The sequence below is a fragment of the Vigna umbellata genome, chromosome 1, assembly GCF_029865625.1.
Source record: "Vigna umbellata cultivar VRB3 chromosome 1, Vumbellata_1.0, whole genome shotgun sequence".
Lineage (NCBI taxonomy): Eukaryota > Viridiplantae > Streptophyta > Magnoliopsida > Fabales > Fabaceae > Vigna > Vigna umbellata.
This window is the reverse complement of record NC_142165.1, coordinates 61,796,760-61,819,819: the sequence shown is the minus strand read 5'-3', so window position 1 is coordinate 61,819,819 and position 23,060 is coordinate 61,796,760. Positions and strand designations below refer to the sequence as shown.

Here is a 23,060-nt window from a genome sequence, read left to right as displayed (position 1 = left end):
ATGCATAAATCTTAAATCTGTCAAAATCAACCTTAAACATAGTTAAGTTAATAGACCAACTTGAATCGTGTTCAGTTATGCTCGTGAGCAGAATGCTGTAAATGCTGGGAGCAGAGAACAACGTAAAACAAAAAACTAAATCCAATTCCCTTCCATTTTCCTCTCACTGTGCTTTTCAAGTCTGAAAAAAGGCCAAAATTTTAAGCAGCTTTATTCAATGTTTTGAAATGTCAAAAATGTTATTTTTAATTACACTAACACTCTTCATTTTGATGGTATTACGGAGCAGTTCAAACTTTCCACATTTAAAAGTCTAAACTAACATTCCCAATAATAATATAATTATTACAACGTAAAGAATATCAAACGGAATCCATACAAGAAAATAAGTAAAGAAATGTTCAAATAAGATTCATGACGGTGTATAGTTGGCATGAAAAGTAGCTTTAAGAAATTCTAAGTCAGGCTATATCAAGATATTCCCTAGTCAGCCATACCAAATACACCGGCTGCAACTAATTTAAACTTCCAAGTAACAATCTACATTTGCTTCCTCACGTGAGAATGGATTTTGTTTCTTACCACACATACCTGAGATTAAAAAATATAAAAGTTTAGATGAGGAGAAAAGACCAATTTGACACAGTAATATCAATTACAACATGCACAGATATTCCATAGCAATTGAGAAGCTATAAAGAATAAGGTTGGATTTTCATGCTGGTCTAAAAACCCTGCCATTGAAGAAACTACCAAAAGTTCCTAATGGCTAAAATTGCACTACATGTAGCTTTCCTTGAGCAATAGATTAGTGGAAGATCTTCAGCATTATATTATAAATTAGTAGACGTGAGTGGAAGTATTGTACAGAAAGAATATATAATTCGACATTTACTTGCATATTCAGAATTGGAAATAGGAATAGATTGGATGATAAGATATAAAGGGGTCTTTTGAAGGGTACATTGCTGCATACCACTAGAAAGGAATTACATCAATTGGATTATAATAAATATAAACATATAATCTTCACATGAAAGGGATTTGCTTATTGTGCCTTGGCTTGGATCTCTAATTTACATCTATCACAGTGAAGGAAATTGGAGGAAAGGTACCAACTCTGAGTTTTTGAACAATGATTATCATCTGATCATTGTAGAAATTTGTAAAGGTGTTATACATACATCTACGCTTTGTGCAAAATTTAACATAAAGCCTATAGTATGGTTGATAGTGACAAAATGAAGGAAATTAGCGAAGCAAGAAGATATGGGTTATAAGCGTTTTTGCTTTTTAAGAAAATTGTTATATATATCATCATATTCCACTAAACTACCTGCATGTTAAGAAATGGACAGATGCAATTTATGTACTAATTAAGATGATTGATGAGAAGGGAAGAGACTCACTACCTCTTGAAGAACTGAGTAACATATCGAACGACAAAACACATTAATACAATCACCAAAATATCTGCAAAAAGCTTAGGAAATCCAACAAGAAGTGCCACAGCAGAGATAACAGCATATGAATTCAAGGAGTCCCTTTATCTCTTGGTCATAATTCTAATATAGTTTCAGTTGTCTTTCTAACCAAAGCACATGTAAACCACTATTGCTTTCACTACATTAGAAGTACGTGGAACACAAGTTTCCAACAATTGATGAATCCTAGTTGCATACTTCAAAGAAACCCCCATATAGATATCTAAAAATGCTCAAAATTTTTGCATTTCAAGAGAACAACAAGCAAAGACACATGAAAGAGTTGAAATCCATTTAAAAGATTGTGTAATAAAGGATACTGAAAGTACAACGCTCCCACCAATCCAACATGTAGAGACCGAAAGTCACATTGTAAAGGTAGATCTTGCGCTGAATCCAATTCATCTCTTCCTCGGCTGCACAAACAAATTTTCCTTTCTGGTTCAATCAGAATCAAGACAAATAGCTAAAAAGAATCATCACTAAAAATATTTGAAATTTCTGTTAACATGCTCAAGAAACGCAAAAAGCATTGACTATTTGCATGCAGTGCCATCATCTGCATTCCCTATTAACATTTTTCTTTACATACATCCTCAAACAGTGCACTGATAATGGATCCAAAAATAAACAATTTATAGTAATAAATGCATACTAATTCTTCTAAAATGTAAAAGATTACACTGCATGAAAGAAACTTGTCTTTAGTAATAAAAAGTCCAAAAGGAGCACAAGAGAAAAAGATACACAAAGGAATCAAGAAAAAAAAAAAGACAATTTAGAAATGGCTTTGAAACCTAAAACATTTATAGTAGAAATTAAGGATGCGAAAATACACCACAGAAGGCCAAGAGCCTCGCATAAAATAGTCTGAACAAAAGGCATCGTAACAAACACCCCCAAGCAACCCATTTATTTCAACCCAAGAACCATGTGATATCAAATCTAACAACAATAACGAGAGAACAGACTCATCAACCAAAGCATCAAACTTCTTAACAAAATTAATTAAAAAATAAAAAAAATGGTCCAAAACAACAAGAATCATGAGGAAGAGAGATCTCATTCCATGATTAGATCAGGGGATCGAGGTTCGTTACCTTAAGATAAATATCAGAATACAAAGTTGGCTGCAATTGCGGCTGTTTTGCGTTCCAGATAACCAGGAATGGAATAGACAGCGAGCACGACCACCACAGTAATCTCGTCGACAAGAGAGAGAACTATGTGGGAAACTTACAATGAATAAATCACAAATGGTAATAATTTTTAAGTTTCTTTTTTATATAATTATGTTCTTTTCTTTTCTTTCTTTTCTTTTATTTGTTTTGCTTTGTTTGGAAGCCGCGATCTTTTCAAAATAGAATTATTGACCAATTAAATTAAATTGCCAAAGTTGACCCTTTATATTGCGATTGGACTTTTATATTTTATAAAATTCCTAGTTTAGTTTTCTGTCATAAATTTTAAAATATTGTATAAAAATAAGTAATTTGAGTTTCTATAATTGTTTTTTAATTTTAATCTCTTATTTTGATTATCTATATCTAATGAAAACATATATGTTATGCTAATGTGTGTCTTTTTTTACAAAACCAAAAAATAACAAAACTGTTATTATTATAACTAAAAAAATAAATATTAAAAAAATTATAATAAATTTTTTATTTATTTTATAGATATTTTTTTTAAAAATGACTATTTTAGTTTTAAAAAATAATTAATTTAAAAAACAGTAAAATCTTAAAAGGTTAAATTTTAAAAAAATTGTCACTTAAAGATGAAACTATTCAGATAAGTTATTTAGTTTAAAAAACAGTCATTCAAAAGTTAAGAAAGTTTTTTAATATGATTAATTTAATGGAACTAAATATCATTAATGAAAATTTTAATATAGAATTTTTTGGTTATTTTATTTCAAAATAATAGAAAATGAAAAATAATTAGATAGAAAATATAAAAAATCATAATATTAAATATATTTCAAACTACTAACTTTTAATAGGTAATTATTTTGTTACATGCATTAAAAAAACACAGCATTTATACATGTATGTTTGAGAGACTAGCACTAGTAGAAAAGAGGCTTTTAATGCGTTATATACGTTTCGATTTTTACAAAATTGAAGCGTATCAAAATGCGGTGACATTTTCGTAGTTATCGCATTGTTATATACCTCGGTTTATAAGGAACCGAAGCGTGAGAGCTCTACTACTTCGGTTTAGTGAAAAACTGAAGCATAAAACAATGCCAATTCACCCTGCTATCATTGATATAGTCTGACATACTTTCTGAAAATCACATACTGCCTTGGATATTTGCAGAACCGAGGCGTAAACTCTAACACATACCCTTTGTCCCTCTGCAAGTCAGAAACTTCAGTGGAATGGCAAGGATATTGTCTCGGTTGTTCAGAGAACTGAGACAGAAAGGGCGTTGACATTTCAATTGCTAGGAAGCTCTAATTTACCCTACTGCATCGGTTTTCTGGGAACCGAGTCTATTTGAGCTTTTGACATCGGTTTTACTGCCAACCGAGACATATAAGGTCAAAATAATTTCAAAATTGCCATTATATTTTTCATTTTTAATTATTTTCTAGTACTTTAGGCATTAGTTAAGTTGATAATCGAGGCAGTATAGCTTAATATATTCACAGAAGTTACCCTTGTGCACTGTTGTTCTTCTTCTCGCTTAAACTCCCTCCAAGTTACCCTTGCTCTCATTGTTCTCCAACCGCCCTCCAAACTGTTGTCGCTGCATCGCTGTCGCTCCGTCGCCACCACTCCGCTGTTATTCTCACGCAAGATCCAACCTCACAGTACCTCGCAGTGCCTTCGTCGCGTGCCTTCTTCTCACGCAAGTGTGTCGTTGTCTCGCCGCTGCGCTCCCTCTGCACTGTCGCCAGTGTGCTACCTCCATGCCATTGCCGCTGCGCTCCCTCCGCATTTTCGTCGGCGTGCTGCCTCCACACCATTGTCTTTGTGCACCCTCTGCCGCGATACCGTTTTTCCTTAAGGTTTGGTCTTTTAGTCCATAATTTGTTACATTTTGTACCATTCTAGTGATGTTCCTTAACATTTTATAATTATGATGATATATTGTAGTGTAATAGACAAAGTGGGTCATATGAGTGTGGTTACTACATGATGTATTGGATGATGACCACTATTCGTGCCCATGTTACAAGTGGATGGGAAATGGTAATATTTAGTTTTACTGAAATTTTTTCTCTATAATTTAGAATTCATATACACTAATTGTGTCTTATGCAGAGATTCAATTATACTACTTCAATTCCAAACAAGTCCCTTAAATCCATAAGAAAAACACTTGCAAAATATGTAATTGAACTCTATAATAGTATGTAGATGTTAGTATATAGTAAGTTCTACCTTAGCATATTTATGATTAGGTTAACTTTGTACATTAGATTGATTTATGCTTCTAAGTTGATTTATGATTACATTAAATTGATTTATGCTTCTAAGAAGTTCATTTATAATTACTTTGAATTGATTTATGTTTTAGTTTAATTTTTATTGAAAAAATATGCTTCTGAATTGTTATGGGTTGTTCTAGACAATTATGTAAACTTTAATATATGTAAGTCTGTTTATGCAGTTGAGAATGTTGCAAAAACAGACCTGTTCTTAAAAAAATAGGGAAATATGCATTGGTTGTGGTCACAACCGAGGTAGAAAGCCTGGCAAAAAAAAATTAAAAAACAGTTTATTGTCTCGGTTCAGGTCCCAACCGAGGCAGTAACGTCTAACATACTGTCTCGATTCAGTAGGAACCAAGGCGAAAAGTCTGTCGAAAAAAAAAATAAAAAAAGGAAAAACCTACTGCTTCAGTTAGCTATGAACCGAGGCAAAATTCTATCTCTTTTTCCTCAGTTCTAAACCGAGGTAAAAAGTGGTAGACTTTTTACCTTGCCTGTATATGTCTCGGTTTAGGAACCATTGCGTATAGATAAAAATAACCGCTTTTGTTTTCCTTTACTGCAAATTAAATATTAGATTACCTATGATCAAGTGATAGACATTTGAAGAACTAAACAATTCTTATTTGAGCAAACAACTAAAAAGTAGTATTTGATGAGCATACAAAAATCATCTACCTAAGACAAACAACCTATCCTTTTAACAATATATGTTCATTTTAGTACGGTTAGTACAAAAACATAACAATTCAATTAAAGTTTGGTATTTTCCTTAACCCTTAATAAAGAAATATAAATTTAAAACATAAAAAAAAGCCATTTAGATGAAAATTTTTGGCTAAAAAGACAACCTAGAAACAATGAGTCACTATTAATCTTTTTTGTACTTATAAATAGATGAAGTTTGTTAACAATATGAAATAATATAATTAACCAATAAACAACAAAAAGACAATGAAAAAAATGTCTTATATACACTTATATATTCATTTATTCTTTCAAAGCTTATAAATTGTGACTTAGTAAATTAATATTAAATTGTCTTGTAGTAAAAGGAATTCTTACTAGTAAATATTTCATATGTGTAAAATAACTTCTTATTCTTATAAGATGACTTAATAAATTCTTATATGTGACAAATGAATAAAAAATTAGATGACCTTGATATCATCAATAACTAACTTTGTTTAAAGGTCAAGTTTTAAAGGAAATTTTAGTATATGTACACATTATTCTCTAAATCATATATCTTTATTTTAATATGATTGAAAAGAAGATATAGATGGTTAAATAAAATTTTATTATTTTTTTTTAGTGTTGTCAAAATGGGTCACTCGACCCGATCAAGTTCAATTTATCATAGGTTGACCACTTAGTGAACCCACCCAACTTGACTCACTTATTAGCAAGTCGAAAATAATGAACCCGACTCGTCCCAAATAGGTTAAACGGGTTGGCTGACTCACTTAATTACAATATTTTTTTAAATCCAACAAAAAAAATAATTTTTTTTTGTAATTCAACTCTAAATAAATTTCACTCTAAAATGATGTTAAACTCCAAAGGCGATTAAAAAAAAGTAACATACAACTCAAATGTAATTCAAAAGTGTAAGATCCAGGAAAATAGGGGTCTTAGAAATAAGGTAGTCTTGAGACTTTGGTATTTTTGTTGATAATTAGTGTTCTTATGTGTACATCTTTGTTAGAACATAATTATTATGTTATTTATTTTATTTTCATTAGTACAGAAAAGGCCTTTAACGTCACCCTTTAGACGTCCAATCCTCGAATATCCAACGTAAAAAATAACCGGTGGCATTTTCCGTAAATTAAACAACCATATAGACGTTTGTTTTGACGGGAACAGACGCCTAAAGCCATATAGACGTTTGATGTGGGGGAACAAACTTCTATATACTCATTTTTGAAATCTAAAAAGTCACTTTTTAACTCCATTTAGACGTTAGATCCCGCCAATCCGACTTCTACAACCATATAGACGTCCGATGTGGGGGGAACCGACTTTTATATACTCATTTTTTAAATCTAAAAAGTCACTTTTTAACTTCATTTAGACGTCAGATCCCGCCAGTCCGACTTCTACAACCATATAGACGTCCGATGTGGGCGGAACCGACTTCTATATACTCATTTTTGAAATATAAAAAGTCACTTTTTAACTCCGTTTAGACATCAGATCTCGCCAATCCGACTTCTAAAGCCATATAGACGTTTGATGTGGGGGAGAACCGACTTCTATATGGCTGCATTAAAACACCACGAACGCGAGGCAGCAGTTACGCATACTTAAAGTTCATAATCTTCCTCGCGTTTCTCTCTACGGGTTACGCTTTTCAGGTTCGTTTTCTTACTTTTGCACCGTTTTAAATTAATTTTACTTCGATTACATCACTCTTTGATGCATTATCTTTTATTTGAACCGATTAAAATGCGTTTTCGTTGGGTTTTGGTGCAGTTTTGCTTGTGTCCTTGGGCGGCGTTCTTGGGCGACAATTTCTTGCGTTTTGCGCTCCTCCAATTCTCTCCACTACGTTTTTAAAACCATCCAATACAAAAAAAAACGTACAATACATTCTCTTCAACTAAAATATAAAGTTGTAAACTCGAATCACCATGAGCCAAGAGCAACCCGAGAGGCCTCAAGCAGAAAAAGATCCAATCAAATACGGTGACGCTTTAGACGTTTGATCTGTAATGTCAAACGTCTATATAGACGTCTGACCTGTATGGATCAGATGTCTCATTAACGTCACCCATATAGACGTCGAACATAGATAGACGTTAAAAGCCCAAAATAACAGACGTCTAAAGCTCTTTCTGCACTAGTGTTTATTTATATTTTTGCCTAAGGGTAAAATGGTCTTTTATCTTTTATAATTAGGTGGAATAAATTAAAATAAGGGGGTGTAGAAAAGAAAAACATGCAACTTAATAATATGGAAAATAAATAAAAAGATATCATGTAAATATTTTAGAAAATTTAATTGTTGTTATTTTAACAATTAGTTAAATAAAAATAGGAGATATAATCTTGGTGGGTTTAAAGATTAAAAGAGATATTATTATTAGAGAAAATCATCATTAGGTATTGTTAGATGATATAAAAGATATTTTGAGATATTTCTAGTTAAAAGATATCTTAAGATATTATTAGATATAATTAGATATTATTATTAGAAAATAATACTAATAACAATAATAATACATTATTGATAGACTCATTATAATTAGAATAAAATATATTATTATAAGTGAGAAATATTAGAGATAAAGTTGGGTTATTTATAAATAATAACGTATAGAGAGAGAGGTAGTTTTTGGTGTGTTTAGACACCCTAGAAAACAGAGAAAGAGAGGAGATTGGCGTTTTGGGAGAAGAAAAGAGAAAGCATAAACTCTTAGTGCAAAGGAAGATTGATGGAGTGTCAGTATTGTAGATAAAGCCCTAGTATTGGCCAAGGTATGGGGAAGCTTACCTTTGTTTTCTTGTTGTTGTATTTCATATGTGTTCTTGATTATCTTGATTGATAATCTTTGTGTTGATGCATGTATATGAATATTGTTATGATTATCTGTGATTATTGTTGGGTAAGGGTTTGTGTATGCATGGGGATAGGGTGTATGAAATATTTTTTTTGGGTTTTTTCTATGAATGTATGTATGGCTTGTTGGGTTATCCCAACAGAGGGTTTGATGCTAAGGGAGAAGTAAGTTATGATGCTTGGGGGTTTCCATGCAAATATATGTTGTAAGTGTTGGGTTATTGGAATTCCTTCCTATGTGGAGAATAGGTCAAATAATGTTGATCATTTTGTCTCACTTTGTTTTAGTGGAGATAGGTCAGATTAGTAGGACACATTAGAGTCATTTGAAGAGAGGGAAAAGCCAAGTGGGAGAGAAAGAAAGAAAAGAAGTCATTCCCGCATAACATAAAACCTTCACTGGTGTTTTCGTTGTTGTGAAGTCGTTCACTATTGGATAGGGATGATTTTCTGACAGTGAGTTCCAAACGTATGGTTCTTCATTTTTACCGTTCGGATCGTCAATCGAAGATCTAGTTTGGGAGAAAATAGCCTCGCATCAGAAGCTCTGTTTTGGGGAATTTCATAAAATCTGCACTAGTGTTTTCATTTTTGTAAAGTCGTTCACTGTTGGATCGGGCTGATATTTGGACAGTAGGTTCCAAATTTATGGTTCTTCATTTTGTCCGTTCGGATAGTCAATTCGAGGTCTAGTGTTGGAGAACACAACCTTGCATCAACAACTCTATTTTGGAGAAGTTATAGAACGTGATGAGAATAAGAGAATGAGTTTAAAGGTTCTGTTTAGGGTCAAGATTGACTTGTGGTTGAGACTGAAGCATGAGTGGAAGATGGAATGCACAAGAGTGTGTGTGGATAATGATCATGAGGCATGGGAGATTAGTTTACTTGTTGTACCTACTAAATGTTGGTTCTATCTACGAATAGATGTTCTCTTTGACATTGGTTATTGAAAAGATAGTGGTGACTCCCTTTGGCATTGGTTGTTGAAAAGGGTGGGATATTCCCTTTGGCATTGGTTATTTAAAACGGGGTGACTCACTTTGGCATTGCTTGTTGAAAAGAGAGTGACATTCTCTTTGGCAAATAATTGTATAAAAGAGAATGGTATTCGAGTGATGAATCTTCTTTAGTGAGGGGGATAAATGTTCAGCCTTATGTGATAGGAGAACAGGTTCGAAGCCAAAAAAATGATGGCTCGAGTGTATCTGTATGGGGAATCTATAGATTTGACTGTAGGAGCGGCTATAGTCGGTGAGGTAAGGTACATGAATGTAACTAAGTCTTGTCATGATGGAGTTCATGGTTTGGTGATGCTCATGGTGTGATTCATGATTAGGATAATCATGATGGTGGTGTATCTATGGTGATGCTCAAGAATAAAAGTGAGAAACTATGTTAATGAAGTTAATGTTTGAAGAATGTTTCAAGAACAAATAGGAAACTTAGAAACAATTATGATGAAATAGACTAATTCCACTATTTTTCCAAGATAGATTCATCATCGGTTATCCCTAGATCATTGTTCAATTGATTATTGTTCAAGTTTCAAATTAATTAAAGTACATTCTTAATTAATTTTAGTGCGATCACACAGTTAACCAAAGTAGATTCTCAATCAAATACAAGACTTTCTAGATTATTCACAATTAATTCAACCAAAGTACATTCTCAATCAAATTCTATTGTGTTTAATCATGTCTATTCTTAAATCTCCTAACCAAATTAAAAGCTAATTAATCAAAGTAAATTCTCAATTAATTATAGTTGAAATTATTACCACCAATCAAAGTACATTATCAATTGATAGCAAAAACCCGTTTAATCATATGAAAGTTCCTAAAATTAGTCAAAGTAGATTCTCAATCAAACCTAGAAACCCTTGAACTCATATGATTAATATGCATGTAGATTCAAACACCTTATGATGCAAAAATGATTGCTTTTAATATGATTGAGAGATGAAAGACATAGAAGGAGAATAACTCAAATCAATAATCAAAAGAAACAAATTCATTAATTCAACTTAACCTCATAATCCATAATGAAATTATAGTGGAATAGCCCTAGAAGCTTAGCCCTCCATGAATGGAATGAAACATGTGGTGAAATAAAAGTGAGAGGAGTGGTGAATGAATGCTTCTACTAGAGGAGTCTGAGTGAATGAATGAGTTATGATTTCTGACTCCCTGGGTCTCTTTATATAGGGCTTAATTGGGCTTGGACTCTGAGTATTCTGTTGATAAAATCTTTATCTTATATCTTATATCTTATATCTTTCAAATATTCATCAGATTTAATCAGTTTTTAAGAATATTTGATAAATATTTGAATTAATTTAACAACTGAATTTTCTCTTTGAGCCCTTCTGAATTTTCCAAAATTACACATAAATCCTAAATTTTCCTCCATTTGTGCTTTAGACCCTTATTTCCTTACAAAATTTCACAAGAGGCCTTAGTTTGACTAGATTTAACCATACTCAAACAAACTTGACCAGCTTTAACTCAAGGTATTTTGTCCAATGAGGGATTGCCACGTGGCAGCCTCTTCTCCACCCAAAATTAGGGTTTTAGTAGATTGGGGTAAATGAGTTCCTACGCCGCTGCGAAAGAGAGAACGCATTGTGCTATGCGAGAGACGCCATGGCTCGTGAGGCATTGTGTTTTGATGATTTGTAGTTGAGCAGTGGTGGTGTGAGATGTGGAGGCTTTGGCTCATGGTGGTTCTGCTGGCAGCGCATGGCGGCGGTGCAAAGAAGATGGAACTCACGAGATGGATCTTGTGATTCTTCTCCAATTGAGTTGCTGCTTCTGGTTTCTTGGTTTTCCTCTTTGCAGGTTATGTGAATGGAGGAGATGAAGGTCCAATGATGCGCGATTGGAACCTTCACGACGACACTTGATTGCAATTTCGCCCAATCTTCATTAGGCTTTCTTTATTCTGGGTTTTCTGTTCGGTTGTTCGGTTCTGAGGTGGTGATGAACGAACCTGGATGGCCGCGGCAAGGAAACTCGGGTGGTGATGGTGCGACGGTGGAGAGGCTTGCATTTGAGTGGTCTATAAGACAGTTGCGACATCATTGACGGTGAAGAAGATGGTCGCGCAACGGTTGATGGAAGACGCCTGAGGAGAAGACTTACTAGAGCTGTGCGAATGCTATTCAAACTCCTCAAGCTTCCTCCGAGAGTGAAATGCGCAGCGAAATGATAAATAAACTCTAGATCGAATTGAGGTGAGGTGAATTGAGTTGGCAAGGTTGTGGAAATGTTAAAAAGTTAAAGTTATTAGGTAAAAGAAAAGGGTTAGGGTTTGTGCAAAATCATGTGTAAAATCAGAAGCCCCAATTGTAATTTTCAAAATCAGAATCTCAATTCACAAAATCTTGTGCAAAATCAGAAACCCTAATTGCCAATTTGCAATTCACAAACAATCACAAACCCCATCTCTCTTCCAACATTTCGGCAACTATCACCCCATTGTTGTATTCTTCTTCACCTCAAACCCCCACAACCAGAAAAAACCCATTCAAAGAGGAGGAGGAAGGTTGAACAATAACTGAGAAAAAGGGCTGGTGGTAACGTTGGTGGAGCTCCTGGCCATCGATGCGCCTTGGAAAAGTTGCAGCAACACCGACGATCACGTCTGGCTCCGACGTAAAGGCGAGGTGAGAAAAGTGTAGCCGTGGGTGAAGGTGGTATTATAGTGGCCTCATGCAAAGAAGATGGAGGTGGGTGCAGTAGGTTTCCTTCTCTCTTTTGTTGTGGTTGAATTGAAAAACGAATGAAGAAAGAGAGATTATGAATGCTGAAACGGGTTGCTGGCAGGCGGGATTCTTCCAATTGCACCTTTAACGAACGATGAAACTAAATTGAAGATCACTTTCACCAGATTCTTGAACCCCAAATCGTGAATGGATTCTAACCTAATTGTAATTTTATTTAACCCTGAGTTAAACTTTTTCCACATCATTCAAATTTATTTTTAAAATTGACACCTTAAAATATATCAAACGTGTCACATATTGCAAAACTGTACACATCATTCAGTTTTTGCCATAGATGCAATTGTACCGTTATGTTTTTAACTCCGTAAGCCAAAAGAATCATTTTGAACTGTTTTTAACTATGAGATCTTACCGACAGGATGACTTTCAAAAAAAAAAAGCCTAAAACTAGGACCAAATTAAACTTAAATTATATTATGTTCTCATTCGTAGTTATGTTTTTTTGTTGTTTCTGTATTTTTTATCATTCATTCCATGACCTATCTGCATTATTTTGTGTTCCCTTCTGTTCATGATTTTCTTTTTTTTTTATATGAAAAATGTATGAAATATATTTCAATGGTTCAAAGGCGAAGGATAGTGGGTGTGTTTTTTTTTTTTGAGGTTACAAGTGTTTAAACCTGAGTTTGAAGCAATGGTGGTTGAAGTTGAAAGTGTTGTGAGAAATGCAGATGAAAGAGAGAGTGAGTAATGGTGTGGTGTGAGGAGAAGGAGAAGGAAGGATGGATCCACGTGCGATGCACGCTCGGGCCATAAGGTCGGAGACCAAAGACCGCGCAGTGTGGAACAAACTCATAACCAGCTATTTCAAATCAAACCTCTCTTCCTATGCCAGTTCCCTCTTCCATCATCTCCCTATTCCTCCCAACGTCGTCTCATGGAGCGCCCTCATCTCCGGCCACTCCAACACTCTCTTCTCCCTCCGCCACTTCCTCGCCATGCTCCGCTACCCCACTCTCCCCAACCACTACATCCTCACTTCCCTCTTCGAATCCTGTGCCGCCGTCTCCGCTCTCTCCTTCGCCCTCTCGCTCCACTCCCTTGCCCTTAAACTCGCCCTCGACCGCCATCCCTTCACCGCCTCCTCCCTCCTCTCACTCTACGCTAAGTTTCGCATGCCTTTCAATGCCCGCAAAGTGTTCGACGATATTCCCCACCCGGATAATGTCTGTTTTTCCGCCTTGGTCGTTGCTCTCGCCCAGAATTCCCGCTCTCTGGACGCTTTATCCGCTTTTTCAGACATGGCACGTCGGGGTTTTGCGTCCACTGTTTACAGCGTTTCCGGGGGTTTACGCGCTGCGGGTCAGCTAGCTTCTTTGGAGCAGTGTAAAATGATGCATGCACACGTAATTGTTGCGGGGTTTGATACCAGTGTGGTGGTGGGTAGTGCTCTCGTTAATGGGTATGGTAAAGCAGGTGTTGTTAACGATGCGAGGAGGGTTTTTGAGGATAGTTTGTCTCATATGCGTATTGTGGCATGGAATGCAATGATGGCTGCTTATGCGCAGCAAGGGGATTATAAATCTGCTTTTGAACTGTTCGAGTCTATGGAAGGTTGTAGACTTGTGCCTGATGAGTATAGCTTTTTGGCGATCCTGACTGCTTTGTGTAATGCTGGGATGTTTCGGCAGATTGATCAATGGTTTACGAGGATGATTGTGAATTATAGTTTGAAGCCGAGTTTGGAGCATTGTACATGTTTGGTGGGTGCAATGGCGCGTACGGGAGAATTTGATCGTGCTGAGAGGGTTGTATTGAATATGCCGTTTGAGCCGGATGCTGCAGTTTGGCGAGCTCTGCTATCGGCTTGTGCGTATCTTGGTGAGGCCGACAGAGCTTGGTATATGGCAAAGAGGGTATTAGAGCTAGAGCCGCATGATCCTTTTGCTTATGTTGTTGTTTCTAACGTGTTATCGAGTGTGGGGAGGTGGGATGATGTTGCAGAAATGAGGAAGATGATAAAGGATAGGAGGGTGAACAAAAAAATAGGGAGTAGTTGGATTGAAGTGCAGGGAGAAGTTCATGTGTTTGTGGCGGCGGATTGGAAGCATAAGAGGTCCAAGGAAATTTATCAGAAGTTGTCAGAGCTTATGGGGGATATTGAAAAATTGGGGTATGTTCCTGTTTGGGATGAGGTGTTGCATAATGTTCAGGAGGAAAAGAGAAAAGAGGCTCTTTGGTATCACAGTGAGAAGTTGGCTGTTGCGTTTGGGGTTTTGTGTGGATCTGCACTACCCGGGAAGCCGTTAAGGATTGTGAAGAATTTGAGGATTTGTAAGGATTGCCATGAGGCTTTTAAGTATATGACAAGAGTTTTGGAAAGGGAAATTATTGTGAGGGATGTCAACAGATACCATAGATTTGTGAATGGTAGCTGTACGTGTAGAGACTTATGGTAGAACATATTAGTGACTGTGAATATGTTAGAGAGTTATTTCGAATAACAGATGATACTGAGAAAACCTGATTTTTTCAGTGGTAGGTATTTTTCTTACTGTAGTCCTGTAGTATGCTTTCAATTTTTTTTGGCGTTTTATCTTCTTTTTGAGTTCAATCAAATTTAAGATATTTCCTCACGAACTTTTTAGTGAAGGCAGATAGGGGAATTGTGACTTTGAAAATTGCTTACAAACAAAGAGATGTGTGGAATTTGTGTTATTCCCTTTGTTGTTTTCTCATGGTTATTGCATGAAATGTAGTTAAGGAGGTTGGGCAGGGAAGTACTCTACTTAATCTACTTGACATATGATGTGTTAACAACATTGTGAAGAAGCTCTAGAGGTGACTAGGTGAGTACACTTTGGGTCTCATGTACCTTAAACATTGCTTGATGCGGGATGCTATTTCAGTCCCGATCAATAGCTTGATTCGTAGTTCAAAGTCCCACTATGGAAAACAACTACACAAATTTACAAATGCTAGAATGGTTAAGACTTCTGCTTCAATGTATTCACAATGAAAAGTTTAACTGCCAATTAGGAAACAAAATTGATGGAAAAGGAGGGACATAGAAGGTAGCTAAACAATAAAAGGTTATCTCTTTAAAATAGCAAGGAATAATTATAAAGGTTTCATTACATTGTTTTCTTTCTTTGACTTTGAAGCCACTTAAATTTTTTACTTGCTCTCTAGGATGTGCTAAATTTCTATCTCAGTAACCATTGGTAAATTAATGAATGGTCATTTTATCAGAGTTCTTGGGTGATCCTGTATAAAATATTTCTAAAATATGCTGACTTCTTGTTTTGATTTGTATTAGAACTTCGTCCTAATCACCTTTTCCATTGTTTCCAGTTTTAATCACTTGAAAAACTGCATCAAATACAGAGACACATCGGGGAGAATGGAATGGAGAAAGTTGGAATGTGTTTGGAATTTGTCAATGTCAAAACACGCCTCATCAGTCAGTCAAAGAAGTAAAAGTTTCTTCACCATTGGCTGCCTTGATTGGTAAATTCAACAGCTTATACAAAACTCATAACTCACTTCTTACTTGGTCTAAATAATGAATTGTCAGTTTCAAAGGCTAAAATTATTGAAAGAAACAATATATATTATAGATATTCTTCCATTGATGTTACTACAAAGCATAAATTTTCCAGAAGGATACTCACAATGACTACCTAGTGCTACATCTACACTCTACTTGATTAAAACACAATACATACCTTTCTTATTTTATATATTATTCGCATCCTCATTATTTTAAGAAATTACACAAGTATATGCATGTGCACACATTCGACAAATTAGTTGTTTTTGAATTAGTTAAAATAAAAATTGAGTTATTCTAAAAGTTAGTTTTCATAGTTATTTCTTTTAGTATTTATTTTGTATATATTGAATTTTAAAAATTTAAAGTATTTTAATATTATTTTAATTATAATATATAGTAAATTTTAGATAAATGATCTATTTCTAATTAAATATATTTATAACCAATATTTACTTATATTTTTAAAAGTATATTATATGTCAAACTAAATTTGCTTAGTGAATTGTCAAATAATATTAAAATGGACTCCTTGTGAATAATATTAAATGAACATTCCACATTCTACCTTTGATAGCGGAAAGATTTTCCATTCAACCTGATATTGACAAGGTTTCTTTATAGTTTGAACTGATTCAGCAACCACTTTAAGTCGATAACGTAATTGTGTTTTTGCACTTACTATTTTCTTCGTAGCAGGTATCTTGTTATTATAGTCTACAATTAGATAGATTATGATAAATCATTTTATAATTTGAAAAAAAAATGTAATTTCTCGTACTTATCAACATTAAACTTAACTCATCATTTTTGTTATTCTACTAAATTAAAATTTTCTAGGATCTTACAAAAAATAACTCTCATTTAACAATAATTGTTGACACAAGATTATATTTATACAAAATAATAACTACCATAATTAACTTCCATAAAACACGTCTAAATTAGTGGAGAAGACATCTGAATAATGTTTCCTACTACTACTGAGCTAACACATTGGTTAGACGACTTCTCTAAACAATACTAGTCTTAGTAGAAATCAAGAGAGCATACATTTGTACCCACATTGATATTAGAATATACACATTTGCTACTGAATGGTCTAAAGGAGTTAGATGGTATGGAACCATTAGAGTACCTAGGAGCTTTAAGAAGCTTTTATTGAAATAATCTCAAGAAATCTCCACCTTAAATAAACACAAATCTTCTGAGCGAGAATAGCTACTTGCCACTTAGTTATTATAGGCTTTTTCACTAATCAATTAGATCAAATCGAAGCAATGAAAGAATTTATCACTTATTAGAATCTTCATAATCATATCAGAGGGATTATGAACTGTGGAGACTTTTATCACCTTAATAAATTCTTTAGAAATATCTTCTCTTACAAAATGCAACTTGATGTCAATGTGCTTCATTATTTGATGATAAACTTGGTTCATGGTTAATTGTATAACATTGTAGTTGTCATAGGAGAAGGTGACAAATTGGTCTTGCATCTTGAGCTCTCAGCTAAACCTTGTACCTTAAGGCTTAATTTACTGCTTCTGTTGTGACAATGTACTCTGCTTTAGTGGTTGAAAAAGTGACAACCTTCTAAGTTTTAAGCGCTTCTATACAACAAATGAGAAATTTTCTGGGTCCAAACACCCAACGTAGTATGAGTTAACGCAACCTTTTATGGGAGCATATATGGCATATCTTCTAGCTCCACCATAAACTATAACTTTTATATGTTATCCCTTCAGATAATGAAAAATCTAAGTGTTTGTTAATGAGTTCACCCAAGATTTGGCATGAATCTAATAACAATTCTCACATCATAGGCCATATTAGGAGAGTACAAACCATCACATACATCACAAAACCAACAATGTTTCAATATGGAATACCATCCATATAACTTTGTTCCTTCACAATCTTTGGAGACAATTCATCATTTAGCTTATAGTGGAAAGTACCATCCAGACTTGTAAAGGATTTTTCAAAAGTAGGTCTCTTGCAAACTTCATCTAATGATCTCAATCCCCAAGATCTTCATAATAGATTCAAGATCCTTCGTATCAAATTCGTTATTTAGCTCAAACACACAAACCACCATCGAATCGAACTACCACCAGATCGAACCACCACCGCCACGAACCCCCACCGTCCCGAATGATGCACTACCAACACACCAAGGCGAGAATGGAGGATGGTTAACGGATGTGGAAACGAAAAGAAAGAGAGAAAGTGAATGTTGGGGGTAGGGGGATGGGGGGCATGCGGACGAGAGAAAAAGTGAAAGTGAAAGGAGATTACGGTTTTAAAAATGAAAAGTAAAATAGGTAAAGATAAAAGTAAAAAGAGTAAGATTGGAATTTAGAAAAAATTGGAAAGGTGTAGGAAGAAGATGGGGTGGTGGAGGGAGTAACACTCTCAACCTAACTCGTCCCTTTTTGAACAAGCTGGCGGGTTGGCCCGTCGAATCTAATCCGTTTTGCCATTTAAAAGGTTGCTCCTAATGGTTCTAGTTTTCACATATTATCCTAATTACACAAAGAAAATTTCAACTAAAGATCTGATCACATCCTTATGGTCACATATAAACAAATATTTACCTTGAACTATTTTGATTCACATATATTAGACTAAAGACCAAATGCAACTCAAAATACTAACTAATTTCAAAAAGGTACAAAAAGTAAACTTTGTTTTTAGTTCTAATTGATTGAAAGTGTAGAATTCTAGCAAAAACCACTCATACAATCTCTAATATTCAAACACATGAATAATGAGGTCATAAATCTAGAATGAAAACATATAATATAAAAGAGTTATAAAAATATGATGATTTTTATAAGATTAATAAAAATTTTATTTATAATTTGATATTTTATTAATAAAATAATTGACGGTCATATTTAAAACCATGGTTAGTTTTAAACTATTTTCTAGATCTTCACAAAATTCATTTTTAATAAAAAAAACAAATATATATATATATATATATAAACATAATTAAACTAATAAATTTATATAATTATTAATTTCCACATTGCAATGTCACTTAACAAAAACAACTTGGAATTCTTATAAATATAAAATACCACATGAATGGAAAAAAGGATATTGAAAAGTTAATCAACTAGAGGTAAAATACACCATCTTCTTTTTCAAATAATAATCAATATAATTAGTATTACTTTTTGTTGATTTTCTTTTATCAAACTATATGCTTTTATCTTTTATTTGACTATTTGCTGTCTTATCATCTATGTCCATCATTATATTAATTTGATTTTTTCTCTAAAATATCAAAAAGATTTATTGTGTATTGTTTTGAAACTTTCGTATATTTTATTATGTAAAAGTTTTTCTTTTAAAACATGCCTCATTGTAAATGTTAAGGAGTTGAAAAAAAATCTTTCACCAATACTTTATTAAAAGGATTGGACATGATTACACCCTAAAATTTTCGTAAACTTAGAATTGCTACAAGTGAAAGTATTTATTTTGGATTACAGTTTTATTATATGTAGTGTTTTACAAATTATTTTAAACATCGATCGATGTAAAACTTTTTCAATGTACTCAAACTTGAGAACAAATATTTTAATGCTAAGACTTCATATTTACACAAACTGATCCAATTTTAGTTTTGGTTTCTAAACTTTTCTTTATTTTTTATTTCTTCGAACTTTGAAATTATTGTTTTTAATATACAGTATATATTTTAAGTCAAATTATTAATATTTATTTTAGAAATAAAAAAATATTTATTACTCAATCACATATTAAAAAGGCATCGTAAACATGTTATTGGGTATATGAGATTGCATGTGTGATCTTTCGTTAGACACAAGACAAGCACTTATATGTTGTTATATAACAAAAACAAAACTTTGATTTTAAATTGTAGAAAGATAAAAGACGACCCTTTTATTTGTCACAAAAAAAATTTAAGTACAATTCAATCCTATAAAATTAATTTTAGTCTTATATCTAGTCTAGAGGTTATTTTAAATGCTTTCCATTAATTTTGGGCTAAGCTCTTACGGATTTGCTTTTCAAGTCATTCCAAAAGGTCTCTTATCAATGAAAATATGTTATGTGTATATAAACTTATGTTCATCTCTTATTTTATCCGATGTGGGACTTTGTTTGTATCCAACAGACTCAAACTTAAGATAAGAAGAAAGGATGCATTCACATCATATCTAGAACATATATACACATGCAAATACATGCATATACATATGTATATACTTTGATTGCAATATTTGAGTTTATGATGGATAAAGTATATAGAAGAAGATATGTTATATTAAGTTGAATGTTTGAGGGAGTGAAGAGTTTTAAGCCTCATTTTGTCCAAGTGGGACTTGCCATTAAGATTGCGAGAGAAAAAGTCTTTGAAGTAATCTTCCATGAGCATGGTTTTGAACAAGGGAGGGTTTTCAGAATTTAACAAGCTTTTGACAGGTCCAATCTCTGCCTCAAATCTAGGGTTGAAGAACATGGCAATGGAGATTCTCTCCTTCTCTTTGTTCACTGCAGCTCTGTGCTCTATGCTCGTATAGGCTCCATTACTTAGAATCTGCAACATCACCCAAAGCTTCACTTTTTCTGGATATGCTCATTCTATCATTTACATTGAATAACATCATTCTTTAGATGTGCAGAGATAAATGCAATCTTAAGTGAAATTTTTACAATAATCATTTTATTTTTTCCAACCCTCAAAACATTCCTATTTTTGAGGCATTAAACACATATTTTCAAAAGTTATTTTATTTTATTTTGTATCCATTGTTGTTATGATAACCATCCCTTTGAAGTGGATTCAAATAAGAGAAAATAAATTGAGTAAAAAGAAAACATGGATAACAATATTCTTTCTTTTATTAGTTGAGGAAACGTTAAAGAAAATAAAAATAAAAACGACTTCTAGAAGTAAATTTTTTTTAAAAAAAGACATTTTTTCCATTCTACTTTTCTTATAGTTTAAACTTCTGAACTCTTCACTTTCTTTCTCCTCAAGTAACTGCTTTTGGTATTCCAATTCCAATTTCAAAAATAAGCGTTATGATAAGTAAACTTTATTATTCTTGACAGTTCATTTAGAGTAATCAAACCAAGTCAATATCATGCATATTGCACATCCAAGTAATATATATAGGTTCCTCTAACCTATCTAACTAATATACTCATTCAATCAAGTTCTTCTCTGTTCATCTTCATCTCCCTACATAGTTCATAATTGTTGTTTTGATTCTGTGCAGTTTAAAAAGGAAAGGGAGGAGGAATGCTAATAAGGATATAGTAAATACGTATTTTAATTAATACGTATTTTATATTATCTATTTTACTGGTTCACTGACGTATGAGGTATTATTTGCTTTAAAATCTTATATCTCGATTTTTTTTTCTTAAAGACATCTTTGTGGAATATGAGAGAAGAATGCAGAAAATTTGTGTTGATTTCTTTCTACCTTATCTCTCTTTTACTTGTACCATTCTTACTTTTTCCCTTTTCCCCTCTCTACTTCTAATTCAAATGGACATGAACCTAAACTACTTATAATAAACTTATTCATCAAACAAATTGAATTAAAAGCCTTTTGAAAACATAATTAATTGCAAAGATCACACATAAACTATTTCAAAATATTTAAAATATCACATACTTATCAAAATTTTAATTAAATATAGGTTATTATTATTATTTTCATAATAAGTTTTTATTATGAGTATCGATCATTTGTCCATAAAATTTTAAACCGTTTTCATTGATTGCCGTACGTAATCCTGACGTGATGATGTTGAGTTCTGTTTTATCCATCTAAAGCAAAAAAAAAAAAAGGTTTATCTTATAAAAAATAAATCATATAAGTTTGATTTGATGCAGAAAACCAGAGTGCATATCCAAACCTAACACCAAGTTCAATAAGCCACGTGCATGATGATATTATTAAACGAAGAAAAACATAAGAAAAAGTAAAGAAAAGCATGACAGACCTCCATGATGTCTCCAACGTTAACTACAAAAGCATCTGGTAGAAAGGTCACAGGAATCCAAACCCCACCTTTCTTTATCTCCAGACCCTCCACTCCATTCATCTGATGAAGGATGGTTATGCCTGTGGCATCAGAATGAGGGGTCAACCCTACAACCATCTCTGGTTTAGGGCATGGTGGATAGTATGTCATCCTCACTGACTGCATCCCATCATCAAAAAACTCTTCCACTTCCTTCATCTCCATTCCTATGCCTTTTCCTAGCAATCCAAGAAGTTCCATACCAAGCTTCCTCAGTTCTTTGAAGTATGACTTCAAACTTTCCCTTCACAAATACATATATACATCTGTTTATGTTCATTATGTTATGTCAACTGTTAAGATAAAAACTCTAACTTTTGATTAGAAGACCTGAGTGATGGAGGGAGCTGAGGGAGAAGATATGGCTTTCTTCTTTCAACTGGGTTGATCACCATGTAGAATCTGTCCCCCCAGTCAAGCTTTTGATCTTTACATCTAATCACACTTCCGTAACCTTGAACATCACCTGCTCTGATTTGATATTTCTTCTTATCTTCAATGGGAAGTTGGAAGAATTTCTCGATCTCATGTTTCAGCTTCTGCAGCAGTTCAGAGCTAACACCATGGTTCACCACCTGCATAAAGAAACAGTTACTGCAAAGGGAAAACTAAGCAACAAATCACTAATTATACTACTAAGTAGAAACCTGAAAGAAACCCCAATCTTTGCATGCTGTGTACAGCTTGAGAAGTTGAGCATCTCTGGAATTTTCATGCAGCAAGCTTTTAAAGTCGAAAACGGGAATAGTTGGCAAAGAGGGTTCATCTGATCGAATAGAAGGTTGTTGTGGGCGAATATACATTTCTGGTATTCCCATTTCTGGTTTGTTGGCGACTTCCATGACACCAAGAACAGAATGAGAGCTCCCAAAGTCACTAACCTGTGTTGAAGCCATGATTAAAGGTGCATGCCACCCAAAGGTGTGATCGGTATTTATGCAGGAAGAAGTTCAGTTTGGACCCGTTCTTGGAGGTTAAAATTGTTATTATATTGTGCAGATGTCTTTGACTGTCACTAAATAATGCGTACGGCCACGATGCCTATCAATCCCACTGTAACAGCTTCTTTTCTTCCAACTAATTTAATTTTCTATACAAATTATGTAATGTTCTTTTTTATACACGCACACATATATTTATATATCATTTAAAAACGTCTTCGTAATCCAAATATTATATTATTATAACAAGTTATCAAAATAGT

General features: G+C 33.6%; 2 protein-coding genes and 1 pseudogene across 3 annotated transcripts; 1 reads left to right on the top strand and 2 right to left on the bottom strand.

Annotated features, from left to right (window-relative positions):
• Positions 1–304: 304 nt before the first annotated feature.
• On the bottom strand, positions 305–2,746 carry LOC148205979 (uncharacterized). Its single transcript, XM_088104003.1, has 4 exons — positions 2,585–2,746; positions 1,805–1,900; positions 1,413–1,473; positions 305–591 (listed from the first exon to the last, which is right to left on the bottom strand). Exons 2-4 carry the CDS (start codon positions 1,887–1,889, stop codon positions 579–581), a joined length of 159 nt encoding a protein of 52 aa, XP_087960129.1. The 5' UTR covers positions 1,890–1,900; positions 2,585–2,746; the 3' UTR covers positions 305–578.
• Positions 2,747–12,865: 10,119 nt separating this feature from the next.
• LOC148205978 (pentatricopeptide repeat-containing protein At4g33170-like) lies at positions 12,866–15,965 on the top strand (annotated as a pseudogene). Its single transcript, XR_015783416.1, has 2 exons — positions 12,866–14,760; positions 15,577–15,965. The product of XR_015783416.1 is annotated as a pentatricopeptide repeat-containing protein At4g33170-like (transcript).
• A 3,070-nt stretch (positions 15,966–19,035) lies between these two features.
• On the bottom strand, positions 19,036–22,967 carry LOC148205977 (oxoglutarate-dependent flavonoid 7-O-demethylase 1-like). The gene is made up of 4 exons (XM_088104002.1): positions 22,504–22,967; positions 22,187–22,431; positions 21,776–22,100; positions 19,036–20,354 (listed from the first exon to the last, which is right to left on the bottom strand). Exons 1-4 carry the CDS (start codon positions 22,750–22,752, stop codon positions 20,082–20,084), a joined length of 1,092 nt encoding a protein of 363 aa, XP_087960128.1. The 5' UTR covers positions 22,753–22,967; the 3' UTR covers positions 19,036–20,081.
• Between the last annotated feature and the right edge of the window lie 93 nt (positions 22,968–23,060).